General features: G+C 35.1%; 1 protein-coding gene across 4 annotated transcripts in view; it reads right to left on the reverse strand.

The window, feature by feature from the left end:
* Window positions 1–17,245, reverse strand: part of TMPRSS2 (transmembrane serine protease 2) — a 75,703-nt gene that overhangs the window by 9,579 nt on the left and 48,879 nt on the right. For all 4 annotated transcript variants that reach the window (XM_056560911.1, XM_056560914.1, XM_056560913.1 and 1 more), the window contains exons 4-9: window positions 15,481–15,567; window positions 13,857–13,967; window positions 11,056–11,185; window positions 8,917–9,027; window positions 778–821; window positions 283–454 (exon numbers count right to left, since the gene is read on the reverse strand). In XM_056560911.1, coding sequence (XP_056416886.1) covers window positions 283–454; window positions 778–821; window positions 8,917–9,027; window positions 11,056–11,185; window positions 13,857–13,967; window positions 15,481–15,567 — 655 coding nt within the window. The remainder of the gene's footprint in view (window positions 1–282; window positions 455–777; window positions 822–8,916; window positions 9,028–11,055; window positions 11,186–13,856; window positions 13,968–15,480; window positions 15,568–17,245) is intronic.

The following is a 17,245-nucleotide window of genomic DNA, read 5'->3' on the forward strand; positions in this document are numbered from 1 at the left end:
AGACAGCGAGACAGGCAGAGCGCCAGACAGCGAGACAGGCAGAGCGCCAGACAGCGAGACAGGCAGAGCGCCAGACAGCGAGACAGGCAGAGCGCCAGACAGCGAGACAGGCAGAGCGCCAGACAGCGAGACAGGCAGAGCGCCAGACAGCGAGACAGACAGAGCGCCAGACAGAGCGCGAGACAGTGACACAGAGCGCGCGAGACAGCGCGAGACACATCATCGATAGATATTTACTCCAGTACTGTAAATAAGTAAATCCAAAACCGATCTAGTACTTACCCCTCAACACAATGCGCCGCCGTAAGTATCCAGTCGGGAGTGATAATAGACCCTCCGCAGACATGCGATTGCCTGACCTGCAGACTCACTTGCCACGGCCAGTCTCCACTCTTAGCCGATGTTCCGCCAACTATCCTGCTAGAAGTCGCCTGCTTGGTCGATACCCCACAATCTATGAAAGAGGAGCGAACAATTCATTCATACAGGCCATACAAGACGGACGGCAACACAGAGAGAGGGAAGCGCCTACAGCAGTGATTCCCACCCAGTGTGCCTCCAGCTGTTGCCAAACTACAACTCCCAGCATGCCCGGACAGCCAACGGCTGTCCGGGCATGCTAGGAGGTGTAGTTTGGCAACAGCTGGAGGTCCACGGCTTGGAGACCACTGGTGTACAGGATGGGTGACCAGGTGACAGAAGACATTATCAGGAAATAAACTATTATCTTGTAAGTCTATTGTAATCGGGGACATAACACATTATGGGTTCACTTACTTATGCACCTCAGTTTGACCACTTTTCCAGAAGGACAATAATCCCTGTAGAGCAAAAAGAATATATATGTAAAGACAATTTGACTTCCTCTGTGTACAGGAAGAGCAGTGCCGTTGCCGATAGCAACCAATCAGATTTTTAAAGAGGCCTGTGAAAAATGAAAGAAGCAATCTGATTGGTGGCTACTATATACTGGTTGTCTTGGTAGTCGGTGTAGACAGCTCCTACCAACCTGTCTTTACGGTTACAAGCAGTAGGAACATTTTCTTTTCTTTAACCCTTTAATGACGCAGGGTTGTTTTGGCATTAAGGATCAGGCCAATTTTGCATTTTTGCGTTTTTATCCCCCCCCCCCCCCCCCCCCCCCTCGCCTTTTAATAGCCATAACTATACATTTTTCTATGGCAAAGGCCAAAAATTTAAAAAATTATATATACACATACATAAACACACATACTCACTATATATTATTAATTATATATATATATATATATATATATATATATATATATATATATATATATATATATATATATATATATATATATTACACATACATAAACACACATTCACTATATTATATATTATAATATTAAATATATATATATATATATATATATATATATATATATATATTACACATACACACACTAATATATTGTTATTAATATATATTATATATAAATAAATATATTTTAATAAAATATATATATATATATATATATATATATATTTTTTTTTTTTATAATATATATATATATATATATATATATAATTATAAAAAAAAAATATATATATATATATTTTTTTTTTAAATAATATATATATATATATATATATATATATATATTTTTTTTTTTTTAAATAATATATATATATTTTTAAATAATATATATATATATTATTTAAAAAAGATATATATTATTTAAAAATATATATATATTATTTAAAAAAAAAAAAAAAATATATATATATATATATATATATATATATATATATATATATATATATATATTATTTAAAAAAAGTTGTCCAGCGCATGTTCCCGTCAAAGGGCCTTAGTCATGACTTAGTAATGACTAAGGCCCTTTGACGGGCTGAAACGCGTCACCTGTGTCTACCCTGCCTTCGTACCTGGTGTATATGCTTGAATAAAGATTTGGATTTTAACGGGAACGTGCGCTGGACAACTTTTCTTTACCTTGTCATTGCCAGCACAGGGTACGGTCCGTACCAGTCCGTGCGCAGCAGGACGTAGGAGGTTGAGCTGAACACGGATTGTACAGCTTCCACTATCTATCTATCTATCTATCTATCTATATATATAGGAAACAATGGCGCAGCACTCCAAAATTGCAAAAAAGTGTAAAAAATTTTATTCCTTCATGTCAAAATTCAAAGCGACGTTTCAGCTCCCCACTGGAGCTTTTTTCAGCTTGAAAAAAGCTCCAGTGGGGAGCTGAAACGTCGCTTTGAATTTTGACATGAAGGAATAAAATTTTTTACACTTTTTTGCAATTTTGGAGTGCTGCGCCATTGTTTTCTATTACATGGACTTTGATCGAGTCAGGGCGCTGGCACCGGACATCTAATGGTGAAGTAGTGCTGCATTGTTTTTGAATATATATTAATATATATATATATATATATATATATATATATATATATATATATAAATAATTATATACATATATATACATACACACACAAAATTCTAATGGTGCAGCACTCAAAAAAAAGAAAATAAAAAAGGTGCATTTATTCACACATTGTATTGCACGCTTGAAAATGGCTCCATAGGAGCAGAAACATTGCTGTATTGAGACGTGTGAATAAATGCACCATTTTTTTTTTTTTTTTTTTTGAGTGCTGCACCATTGGAATTTTTTTATCTGGATGTTCCCCATATCAGGTTTCAGCACCACATCCATTATCTTACCAAGCAGTGTTGCAATTATTGCTATACTTACATATACATATATATGTGTGCGCTGAAAGCAAAAAATTATAATAGTTTACAATTAAGGCTAATGTTCACACAATGGAATTTTTGTGCGGAATTTGGCAGGAAAATTCTGCACGGAGATTCCGCAGCAGCAGAGTCCCATTGTATTTAATGGGATTCTGCTGCACTGTTCATATAGAAGAATTTCCGCACTGGAAACATCTGTCAGCAGAAAGAGTAGACGGCGCATTCCCGAGACGGATTCCTAATGCTCAAAAAAACAACAACACCAAAAAGGGTCCCCTGGGGGTCCTAGGGCAACAAATATGTGACCCCAAACTCCTTGGGGAAGTTACTCCCCGCAGGGATAACCCTGACTACAGACTCTCAATAAACTTTTATTCCATTAATAAAAATAATGTAGTAAATTTGATTAGCCGTATTAGTCCAGTGATGCAAATCAAAAAATGTTGCAGCATCTTGTAATACCTTTTTTATTGGACTAATGTGCTCAGTGGCCACTAGGTGGCAGTGGTGTATTAGACTGACAGCACTGTGTCCACTCCCGTTCTAATGAATGAATGTTAGTCCAGGCGTCTGTGCACTTGTGGAATTAGGCGGCTGGATGGATGTTTGTACTGTCAGCTGACTGTAGATACCCACATTCCATATTCTTATTTTGTACATATGTCACAGTGCTGCTCTAAAATATAAATCCTCCTTCCTACTTGGTGTCGCGATTCCTAATCCTGGCACGTTTTGCCGCCGCCGCCGCTCCGCTGTCAGGGGCCTGTCCGCACGGAGATTTTCAGTGTAGACCTTCCCCCATGTGAACATAGACTTACACAGCGCACTTTACGGGTAAAATGACATTATCCGTTTTCTGTCGGCCCTTATGATTACAACGATACTCAATTCATATAGATTTTGGTTTTATTTTTATATTACTCTAAACAAAAAATGAAAATGAGTATGCTTAAATAAGTCCTCATCTGACCCCTGTAACACTTATTTTTTCACATACGATGATGTATGAGGGCTCATTTTTTGTGCCCTGATTTTGTAGTTTTTATCAGGACCATTTTTGTGTTTAAGGGGCTTTTTCATCACTTTTCATAATTTTTTTTTTTTCTGGTATAAGATGTGACCAAAATTCTAAATATCTGGACTTTGGCATTTAGCTCTTTTTTTTTTTTTTTTTTTTTTTTTTACGCCATTCACAGATTGAGATAGATAGATACGAGATAGATAGATAGATACGAGATAGATAGATAGATACGAGATAGATACGAGATAGATACATACGAGATAGATAGATAGATACGAGAGAGATAGATACGAGAGAGATAGATACGAGAGAGATAGATACGAGAGAGATAGATACGAGAGAGATAGATAGAGATAGATAGATAGATAAATAGATAGATAGGAGATAGATATGAGATAGATAGATAGATATGAGATAGATAGATAGATATGAGATAGATAGATAGATATGAGATAGATAGATAGATATGAGATAGATAGATAGATATGAGATAGATAGATAGGTATGAGATAGATAGATAGATATGAGATAGATAGATATGAGATAGATAGATATATATGAGAGATAGATATATATGAGATAGATAGATAGATAGATAGATAGATATGAGATAGATATAAGATAGATAGATAGATATGAGATGAGATGAGATAGATATGAGATGAGATAGATATGAGATGAGAGATATGAGATGGATAAATATGAGATAGATAGATAGATAGATAGATAGATAGATATGAGATAGATAGATAGATATGAGATAGATAGATATGAGATAGATAGATAGATAGATATGAGATAGATAGATATGAGATAGATAGATAGATAGATATGAGATAGATAGATATGAGATAGATAGATATATAGATATGAGATAAATAGATATGAGATAGATAGATAAATATGAGAGATAGATATGAGATAGATAGATATAGATATGAGATAGATATGAGATAGATATATAGATAGATAGATAGATATGAGATAGATAGATAGATATGGAGATAGATAGATAGATATGGAGATAGATAGATAGATATGGAGATAGATAGATAAGGAGATAGCAACAGGAGAATACAGCAGCACACTGCTAGCACAAAGATATAGATAAAACATGAGTATATAGATAAAACATGAGTATATAGATAAAACATGAGTATATAGATAGAACATGAAAAGCTATACAGCTATGGTGTAATACATGGAAATATAAAATTATGAAGTTATGAAATAGTGAGGTACTTCGCTTGCAATTTCATGTTGTATCTATATACTCAGGTTTTATCTATATACTCATGTTTTATCTATATCTTTGTGCTAGCAGTGTGCTGCTGTATTCTCCTGTTGCTGTATATTTAGCCCAGCAGCCTGCACCTGTAAGCCAGGTCCATATAATAGTTTGGAACCAATAGTGCTGGCCAACTTATTCTTTGGTTGTATTAGATATGAGATAGATAGATATGAGATAGATAGATAGATATGATGAGATAGATAGATAGATAGATATGATGAGATAGATAGATAGATATGATGAGATAGATAGATAGATACGAGATAGATACGAGATAGATACATACGAGATAGATAGATAGATACGAGAGAGATAGATACGAGAGAGATAGATACGAGAGAGATAGATACGAGAGAGATAGATACGAGAGAGATAGATACGAGAGAGATATATAGATATGAGATAGATAGAGATAGATAGATAGATAAATAGATAGATAGGAGATAGATATGAGATAGATAGATAGATAGATATGAGATAGATAGATAGATATGAGATAGATAGATAGATATGAGATAGATAGATATATGAGATAGATAGATATATGAGATAGATAGATATATGAGATAGATAGATATATGAGATAGATAGATATATGAGATAGATAGATAGATATGAGATAGATAGATAGATATGAGATAGATAGATAGATATGAGATAGATAGATAGATATGAGATAGATAGATAGATATGAGATAGATAGATATGAGATAGATAGATAGATATGAGATAGATAGATATATGAGATAGATAGAGATATGAGATAGATAGAGATATGAGATAGATAGAGATATGAGATAGATAGAGATATGAGATAGATAGAGATATGAGATAGATAGAGATATGAGATAGATAGAGATATGAGATAGATAGAGATATGAGATAGATAGAGATATGAGATAGATAGAGATATGAGATAGATAGAGCTATGAGATAGATAGAGATATGAGATAGATAGATATGAGATAGATAGATATGAGATAGATAGATAGATATGAGATAGATAGATAGATATGAGATAGATAGATAGATATGAGATAGATAGATAGATAGATATGAGATAGATAGATAGATATGAGATAGATAGATAGATATGAGATAGATAGATAGATATGAGATAGATAGATAGATATGAGATAGATAGATAGGTATGAGATAGATAGATAGATATGAGATAGATAGATATGAGATAGATAGATATATATGAGAGATAGATATATATGAGATAGATAGATAGATAGATATGAGATAGATATAAGATAGATAGATAGATATGAGATGAGATGAGATAGATATGAGATGAGATAGATATGAGATGAGAGATATGAGATGGATAAATATGAGATAGATAGATAGATAGATAGATAGATATGAGATAGATAGATAGATAGATATGAGATAGATAGATATGAGATAGATAGATAGATAGATAGATATGAGATAGATAGATATGAGATAGATAGATAGATAGATATGAGATAGATAGATATGAGATAGATAGATAGATAGATATGAGATAAATAGATATGAGATAGATAGATAAATATGAGAGATAGATATGAGATAGATAGATATAGATATGAGATAGATATGAGATAGATATATAGATAGATAGATAGATATGAGATAGATAGATAGATATGGAGATAGATAGATAGATATGGAGATAGATAGATAGATATGGAGATAGATAGATAAGGAGATAGCAACAGGAGAATACAGCAGCACACTGCTAGCACAAAGATATAGATAAAACATGAGTATATAGATAAAACATGAGTATATAGATAAAACATGAGTATATAGATAAAACATGAGTATATAGATAAAACATGAGTATATAGATAGAACATGAAAAGCTATACAGCTATGGTGTAATACATGGAAATATAAAATTATGAAGTTATGAAATAGTGAGGTACTTCGCTTGCAATTTCATGTTGTATCTATATACTCAGGTTTTATCTATATACTCATGTTTTATCTATATCTTTGTGCTAGCAGTGTGCTGCTGTATTCTCCTGTTGCTGTATATTTAGCCCAGCAGCCTACACCTGTAAGCCAGGTCTATATAATAGTTTGGAACCAATAGTGCTGGCCAACTTATTCTTTGGTTGTATTAGATATGAGATAGATAGATATGAGATAGATAGATAGATATGATGAGATAGATAGATAGATATGATGAGATAGATAGATAGATAGATAGATACGAGATAGATAGATAGATAGATAGATAGATATGAGATAGATAGATAGATAGATATGAGATAGATAGATAGATATGAGATAGATAGATAGATATGAGATAGAAAGATAGATATATATGAGATAGATAGAGATAGATAGATATGAGATAGATAGAGATAGATAGATAGATATGAGATATAGATATGAGATAGATAGATAGATAGATAGATAGATAGATATGAGATAGATAGATAGATATGAGATAGATATGAGATAGATAGATAGATAGATATGAGATAGATATGAGATAGATATGAGATAGATAGATAGATATGAGATAGATATGAGATAGATAGATAGATATGAAATAGATATGAGATAGATAGATAGATAGATATGAGATAGAGAGATAGATAGATAGATAGATAGATATGAGATAGATAGATAGATAGATATGAGATAGATAGATAGATATGAGATAGATAGATAGATATGAGATAGATAGATAGATATGAGATAGATAGATAGATATGAGATAGATAGATAGATAGATAGATATGAGATAGATAGATAGATAGATAGATATGAGATAGATAGATAGATAGATAGATAGATATGAGATAGATAGATAGATAGATATGAGATAGATAGATAGATATGAGATAGATAGATAGATAGATAGATATGAGATAGATAGATAGATAGATAGATATGAGATAGATAGATAGATAGATAGATATGAGATAGATAGATAGATAGATAGATATGAGATAGATAGATAGATAGATAGATAGATATGAGATAGATAGATAGATATGAGATAGATAGATAGATATGAGATAGATAGATAGATATGAGATAGATAGATAGATATGAGATAGATAGATATGAGATAGATAGATATGAGATAGATAGATATGAGATAGATAGATATGAGATAGATAGATAGATATATATGAGATAGATAGATAGATAGATATGAGATAGATAGATAGATAGATATGAGATAGATAGATAGATAGATATGACATAGATATGAGATAGATAGATATGAGATAGATAGATATGAGATAGATAGATATGAGATAGATAGATAGATATGAGATAGATAGATAGATATGAGATAGATAGATAGATATGAGATAGATAGATATGAGATAGATAGATATGAGATAGATAGATATGAGATAGATAGATATGAGATAGATAGATAGATAGATATGAGATAGATAGATAGATAGATATGAGATAGATAGATAGATAGATATGAGATAGATAGATAGATAGATATGACATAGATATGAGATAGATAGATATGAGATAGATAGATATGAGATAGATAGATATGAGATAGATAGATATGAGATAGATAGATATGAGATAGATAGATATGAGATAGATAGATATGAGATAGATAGATATGAGATAGATAGATATGAGATAGATAGATATGAGATAGATAGATATGACATAGATAGATAGATATGAGATAGATAGATATGAGATAGATAGATATGAGATAGATAGATATGAGATAGATAGATAGATAGATAGATATGACATAGATAGATAGATATGACATAGATAGATAGATAGATAGATAGAGGTACAGACAGACATGATAAACACATATAATAGTGATAGATGGATGTAGTTCCTACATACCTTGTCCTTATGCTCCTGTATAACTTGGTGAAGGGCACGCTGGTATTTATACTGGCGAACGCTCTTAAATCTGAGGTGACATCTTCCAGATAATCATTATAATAACTGTACCTGAGGGAGAAAACCTATTTTAGTACATTTTAGTGATGGGGTATTGTAGTATGGCTTTCATGCCAGGAGCCTAGTAATAGCTGGATCACAATCATGGATGAATTTAGTTGTTGTTATTGGGGATATTGTGAGTGACGCTGCTGTGAGCGCTCTGTGACTGGCACCATTATGGGGCAGCACTGTGGGCATCACCCTTGAGGTGGTCTATATTAGGGTGCGATCACACGGCTGTCTGTCTGTCGGCCCATGATAAGAAAGGGGCCGACTCTGAACTTCTGCATCCTGATGTACAGATATGGCCCTTTGTTGCAGCCACCACTAGGGGGAGCTCAGTGCATAGAATTTTTTTCCTTACAACTTTTTGCCACTGTTTTGGGCAAAACGAAATAAAAAATGTGTCACATCTTACTCTTGCGGCCTTCTGAATCCCCAGTAAATAGGTAAATCCCTTTGTGTTCTGACTGAATATGAAACAGAGACTCCCAATTGCGCCCCCGGTTAGATGAAGGGGCAGTCGATCATTCATAGTGCTGCTGCTACATTCAACTCTATGGGCCAGATAAGGATTAGCAGCAGTAAGGTCTTAAAGGGGAACTCCGGTGGAGACAAGTGGAAAACAAATGTTTTCAAATCAACTGGTGCCAGAAAGTTAAACAGATTTGTAAATTACTTCTATTAAAAAATCTGAAGCCTTCCAGTACTTATCAGCTGCTGTATGAACAAAGACATTTGTGAAGTTTTTTCCAGCCTGACCACAGTGCTCTCTGCTGACACCTCTGTCTGTGTCAGGTACTGTCCAGATTAGAAACAAATCCTCATTGAATACCTCTCCAGCTCTGGAGTTCCTGACACGGACAGAGGTGTCAGCAGAGAGCACTGTTGTCAGACTGGGGAAAAAAATTAAAAAATCACAAATTTCTCTGTAGTATATCTGTAGTTTAGGCAGCTGATAAGTACTGGAAGGGTTGATATTTTTAAATAGAAGTAATTAACAAATCTGTTTACATTTTTTTCCCCCACCGGAGTTCCCCTTTAAAGGGGTTGTCCAGGAAAAAAAAAAATTATATATCAACTGGCTCCAGAAAGTTAAACAGATTTTAGAATTACTTCTATTAAAAAAAATCTTAATCCTTTCAGTACTTATGAGCTGATGAAGTTGAGTTGTTCTTTTCTGTCTAAGTCCTCTCTGATGACACCTGTCTCAGGAACTGTCCAGAGTCGAAGCAAATCCCCATAGCAAACCTCTTCTACTCTGTGCAGTACCCGAGACAAGCAGAGATGTCAGCAGAGAGCACTGTTGTCAGATAGAAAAGAACAACTCAACTTCAGCAGCTGATAATTATTGATAGGATTACGATTTTTTTAATAGAAGTAATTTACAAATCTGTAGCCAGTTGATAAAAAAATAATAAAAAAATTAAGTTTTTTCCTAGAACACCCCTTTAAGGCTCTGATTCAGTAAAAGATATGACCCATTAGAACAGTTATTCCCAACCAGGGTGCGTCCAACTGTTGCAAAACTACAACTCCCAGCATGCCCGGGGAGACACTGCTTAAAAGGGGTACTCCGGTGTAAATTTTTTTTTTTTTTTTTTAAATCAACTGTTGCCAGAAAGCTAAAACAGATTTGTAAATTACTTCTATTAAAAATATCTTAATCCTTCCAGTACTTCTTAGCTGCTGTATGCTCCACAGGAAGTTCTTTTCTTTTTGGAACACAGAGGTCTCTGCTGAATCACGAGCACAGTGCTCTCTGGACAGTTCTTAAAATGGACAGAGATGTCAGCAGAGAGCACTATGCTCATGATGTCAGCAGAGAGCTCTGTGTTCCAAAAAGAAAAGAATTTCCTTTGTAGTATTCAGAAGCTAATAAGTACTGGAAGGATTAAGATTTTTTTTAAGAAGTAATAACATTTTTTTTTTTTTTTTTTTTTTAAATCAACTGGTGCCCGAAAATGTAAAAAAAAGTTTTCCACCGGAGTACCCCTATAAGATGCCAAGATGACAATAATAGGTAACTCCACTTACGCCTTGTAGCCCATGGCTTGGCAGACCATGGATCCGTACATCGAACGCCAGTCATCGAAGCACACGCTCAGCCATGCAGATTTTGTCGGGGAATAGGCTTGTAATATAAAATTCTGGCCGTAGAGCCGCACTGATAGAAAAAAAAAAAAAAGGAATAGGTTTTTAGTGGGTAAAGATTGTTAGAAGAGATTTTTACAGGCTAAATCCACATGAAAGGAGAGTGAATTTACAGTACAAATCGCTGAATCTTAAGCATTGGGGATCGATTCGCTTTGTCTAGTAAAAGTAGTTCCGCTTTCTAAAAATTTGGAAGGCGGAACTACTTTTTCTAGACAAAGTGAATCGATCCCCAATGCTTAAGATTCAGCAATTCGTACTGCAACTTTACTCATCTCTATCCACATACAGTATCCAAATAATACTAACATAGTACCCACACAACACCGCCATATATGTACAACACATTTATAACTACCTGCATTCATAAAATCCTGGCATACACTGCCCAAATAAAACCGCCATACAGTGCACACTTACCTTTTTTATAAATCCTGATTATACCACCATATAGTGATCAAATAAAGGGGCAGTATCAAAATAATACTGTGTTTCAGAACCCACATATTTCTCCCAGATAGTTCCCACATATTGTACAGCTTAATTTCTTTATCACCGAGTAATATATTCAGTAAAAATAAGCGTTTTGCTGACTACTTAAACTGACTGCTGCAGGGGGTCCCTTCTTTAATAGAATGCGAGGCTCAGTTTAGTTTGACATTATCACAGTAATTATGTGTGAAATATTATATATATATATATATATATATATATATATATATATATATATATATATATATTACACACACACATATATATATATATATATATATATATATATATATATATATATATATATATATATATATATATATATACACACACACACACACACACACACCTCAGTCTTGTGGCCCCTAAACCTTGTGGCAGAGGAAAAGCAACACACTGCAGGAGACAGACATACTGCATGCCACCCAGCTTTCCCAATCTCCGCAAGCTCCAGCAGTGATGGGCTGCTCGTCCTCCCTGCCCCGCACTGATATCTTCTCTCACCCTCCTCTCTGCCCACAATAAATCTTTTCTCCCCCACTGTCAGGACCGACTAGGGGAGACAGGGAGAGTGAGCCCTAAACAGACCCTACAAACACTCTCCCTGCCTGCTTGCCCATCCATCCTAACCGATTGAGCGACAACTGGGCACCGGTCCCTCCCTGCGCTAAAGTGCAGTGGTGTAAAACACATAATACACAGTCGGTCACGATCCACAAACATTACAGGAACAGAGAACACTATAAATACTGGACTCCGATAACTAACAAAAACAGATAACGTTCAGAGGACACAGATCAGTGAGAAAGCACATAATACACCATAGACCAATGGTAAAGCACAGAAGAAACACTAATTCAGTAATTCAGGATATAAATATAGGACACTGTTCACACTGGGCACAGATAACTAACCAACAGATTAGGTCCAGAACACAAGACTGGGAAACAGATGAATCAGCATAGACTCCAGGAACAAACAGGAATAAAAACTCAATCCCCCAGAAACCTCCAGTAACACGGGAATATCTTGATACTAGAACTCAATCTCCCAGATAACCTCAAGTAGACATAGGAAAGTCTTGATACTAAAACTCAATCTCCCAGAGTCTGCCATGGAGCACGGAGATCTCTTGTAATAATTCTCAATTCACCAGAGTCCCATGAAAAGGTAACAGGGATGTCTTGTTACAAAAACTCAGAAAACAGATTCAAGAAAACACATAGTGTGAACAGCGACTTAGCAGAATGGACATACAAATCCTAAAACAGACTAAACACACACAGACTAAAATCTACTATGAGCATGCTAAATAACCATGGCTAAAAGCCCAGAACATCTCTAAGATAAATACAAAGTGCATGCCAAGGCAGAAATAGAAGCATTAAAGCACACACACACACAAGGCGTGTTGCACTAACAACCTATAGCAGCATGTCAATCACCAGCTCCGAACCTAGACTGAGCTGGAGATATCTAGACACACCCACACTGCCATTGGGGGAAAGGATAAAAGCTTTAACTATTTCCTAGCCAGGAAACCTGAAACTGTTCAGACACAACCAGAATCCAATGGCTGTGTCTGAACACAACCAAGAAAGACATTACATCCATCCTCCCTGTCCCCTCTACCTGCCCCTGAACTAACTATTCTGTGCACCTGCCTGCTGGACAGTTAAATAATACTTTACAATGATGTTGTTCTGGTGATAGGATGTTCAAGACTAACAGGTCATCTCCGCAGACCGAGAGTAATGCCATCAGGAGATGTACATATTGTCCCTTAAACTTGCATGGGACTTCAGGTACACTCTATTATGGACCTCACTATGATTTCTCAATGGCAGTGGCTTTATACAGATAGAAACAACTGTATACAGATGGGTCACTTCTCCTTCTTGGAAAAGTTTTCTGTCTTTGCGTATCAGATCCCCAGTCATACTCTAAGGCTTCTTTCAGAAGCACAAACATTGGCTTGCAGGGAAAGCTACCTCCAAAAGGTGGCACCAGAGAGCTATTTTGTATATTCTTGTGCCCAGAATTCTCAGTGGAACATGAGTGGCCTATCAGTCTCCACACATTATACACTCAATGTTTTATTGGTGCTTTGGAGTCTCCAGTTTTTGGAATCAGAACATGCTAGGAGTTTTAGCGTTTTAACAGCCTAATGCCTTTTTTTTAGCGTTACATACCACAATACGCCTCGTCTTCTCCCCCGGGGCAGTCCAGCGTGCCGTCACACCACTGAGAAGCACGGACGCAACTCGACGAGGTGCCGCATTTCCTTGGACAATGTGTAGTTACTATTTTTAAAGTTAGAAAGAGGAGACATGTTATGTACACATCACAGGATTTTATATTTCTAGATTCTGTTTATAACCATGATATGCAGATTATGCCATCATTTAGAGTCAAATTCTAATTCTGAATAATTTTTTGAACACACATTTATACCAATCGGAGCCCCAGCTCTCCAGTGTAGTAATAGGGGTCGCAGTGGTTGCAGTTGTGACCAGGCCCCTAAGCTGATGAGGCTTACAGGTCCCTCTCACCTCGTAAGACTGCAGCCTTTAGTTCTCACCTGTAACACAATGATGGTGCACTGTATGCAGGCAACGGGGGCATTCTGTATCTTGTCACTTGTCGCCCTCATTCCTGGGCCTAGGAGCAGTAAAAACAGGGAAGAAGATTCGGAATGCCCACGCTGCCTGCACCCCATCACAGTGCCCACAGATGAGCAATGAAGATCACTGAGCAGGGGCAAAGATGGGGCCTTGTGGGGGAACAATGGGGCACCATAGCTTTGTGGGGAGCAAAGTGTGGCCAATAATGTTGTGGGGGCACTTAGTGCCTCACTGTTCTCCCACACTCCCTATTATTTTGTGAGGGCAGTATAACCTTCAGGGTGGCACATTGAGGGCACTATTACTTTAAAGGGGTACTCCGGTGGAAATTTTTTATTTCTTTATTTTTAAATCAACTGGTGTCAGAAAGGGGAACAGATTTGTGAATTACTTCTATAAAAAAAAAAAAAAAAAAAAAAAAAAAAAAATCTTAATCCTTCCAGTGCCTATTAGCAGCTGAATACTACAGAGGAAATGCTTTTCTTTTTGGGACACAGAGCTCTCTGCTGACATCACGAGCACAGTGCTCTCTGCTGACATCTCTGTCCATTTTTAGGAACTGTCCAGAGCAGCGTATGTTTGTTATGGGGATTTTCTCCTACTCTGGACAGTTCTTAAAATGGACAGAGATGTCAGCAGAGAGCACTGTGCTCGTGATGTCAGCAGAGAGCTCTGTGTTCCAAAAAGAAAAGAATTTCCTCAGTAGTATTCAGCAGCTAATAAGTATTGAAAGGATTAAGATTTTTTAATTGAAGTCATTTACAAATCTGTTTAGCTTTCTGGCACCAGTTGATTTAAAAAAAAAAAAAACTAAAAAAAGTTTTCCACAGAAGTACCCCTTTAAGGAGTCACAGGAGAACTAAAACTTTGTGGGGGACATTAAGAGAGGCACTATAATCTTGTGGGGGCACTATTACTTTGTGGGAGGCAATGAAAGGAACATTGAGGGTAGAAGCGGGTTGGTTGAGTGCAGAGATAAGTTGTGGCTGGAAGAAAAGAAAAAAAAATACAAAACTGCAAAACTACAACCCCCAGCATGCCCGGACAGCCAACGGCTGTCCGGGCATGCTGGGAGTTGTAGTTTTGAAACAGCTGGAGCCACACTGTTTGGGAAAACACTGATTTAGGGACATTCAGGATTTTTGGCACAGATTTAATTTTGTACAGAAAATATCCGGAAATAAATCCTTACAGAAATACCAGCAGAGAACCGCAGCGATGATGATCGCCACAACCAGGAAGATGAGAGCGACCGCTATGCAAGTGATTTTTCTCTTACCTGAAAAGACAAAAAGCAAAAAAGAAGAAACATCTGTTATATCAAATAAAGTATACTCACGTACATAGGGGGCAGTATTATAGTAGTTAGTTATATTCTTGTATATAGGAGCAGTATTATAGTAGTTATATTCTTGTATATAGGGGGCAGTATTATAGTAGTTATATTCTTGTATATAGGAGCAGTATTATAGTAGTTATATTCTTGTATATAGGAGCAGTATTATAGTAGTTATATTCTTGTATATAGGAGCAGTATTATAGTAGTTATATTCTTGTATATAGGAGCAGTATTATAGTAGTTATATTCTTGTATATAGGAGCAGTATTATAGTAGTTGTATTTTTGTATATAGGAGCAGTATTATAGTAGTTATATTCTTGTATATAGGAGCAGTATTATAGTAGTTATATTCTTGTATATAGGAGCAGTATTATAGTAGCTATATTCTTGAATATAGGAGCAGTATTATAGTAGTTACATTCCTGTATATAGGAGCAGTATTATAGTAGTTACATTCTTGTATATAGGAGCAGTATTATGGTAGTTATATTCTTGTATATAGGAGCAGTATTATAGTAGTTATATTCTTGTATATAGGAGCAGTATTATAGTAGCTATATTCTTGTATATAGGAGCAGTATTATAGTAGTTACATTCCTGTATATAGGAGCAGTATTATAGTAGTTACATTCTTGTATATAGGAGCAGTATTATGGTAGTTATATTCTTGTATATAGGAGCAGTATTATAGTGGTTATATTCTTGTATATAGGAGGCAGTATTATAGTAGTTATATTCTTGTATATAGGAGCAGTATTATAGTAGTTATATTCTTGTATATAGGAGAAGTATTATAGTAGCTATATTTTTGTATATAGGAGCAGTATTATAGTAGTTACATTCTTGTATATAGGAGCAGTATTATAGTAGTTACATTCTTGTATATAGGAGCAGTATTATAGTGGTTATATTCTTGTTTATAGGAGACAGTATTATAGTAGTTATATTCCTGTATATAGGAGCAGTATTATAGTAGTTATATTCTTGTATATAGGAGCAGTATTATAGTAGTTACATTCTTGTATATAGGAGGCAGTATTATAGTAGTTATATTCTTGTATATAGGAGCAGTATTATAGTAGTTACATTCTTGTATATAGGAGGCAGTATTATAGTAGTTATATTGTTGTATATAGGAGCAGTATTATGGTAGTTATATTGTTGTATATAGGAGCTGTATTATGGTAGTTATATTCTTGTATATAGGAGCTGTATTATAGTAGTTATATTCTTGTATATAGAGGCAGTATTATAGTAGTTATATTCTTGTATACAGGAGGCAGTATTATAGTAGTTATATTCTTGTATATAGGAGCAGTATTATATTGTTCTATTCTTGTATATAGGAGCAGTATTATAGTAGTTATATTCTTGTATATAGGAGCAGTATTATAGTAGGTATATTCTTGTATATAGGAGCAGTATTATAGTAGTTATATTCTTGTTTATAGGAGGAGTATTATAGTAGTTATATTCTTGTATATAGGAGCAGTATTACAGTAGTTATATTCTTGTATATGGGAGCAGTATTATAGTAGATATATTCTTGTATATAGGAGCAGTATTATAGTAGTTATATTCTTGTATATAGGAGCAGTACTATAGTAGTTATATTC

The sequence above is a fragment of the Hyla sarda genome, chromosome 2 (assembly GCF_029499605.1).
Source record: "Hyla sarda isolate aHylSar1 chromosome 2, aHylSar1.hap1, whole genome shotgun sequence".
Taxonomy (NCBI): Eukaryota; Metazoa; Chordata; class Amphibia; order Anura; family Hylidae; genus Hyla; species Hyla sarda.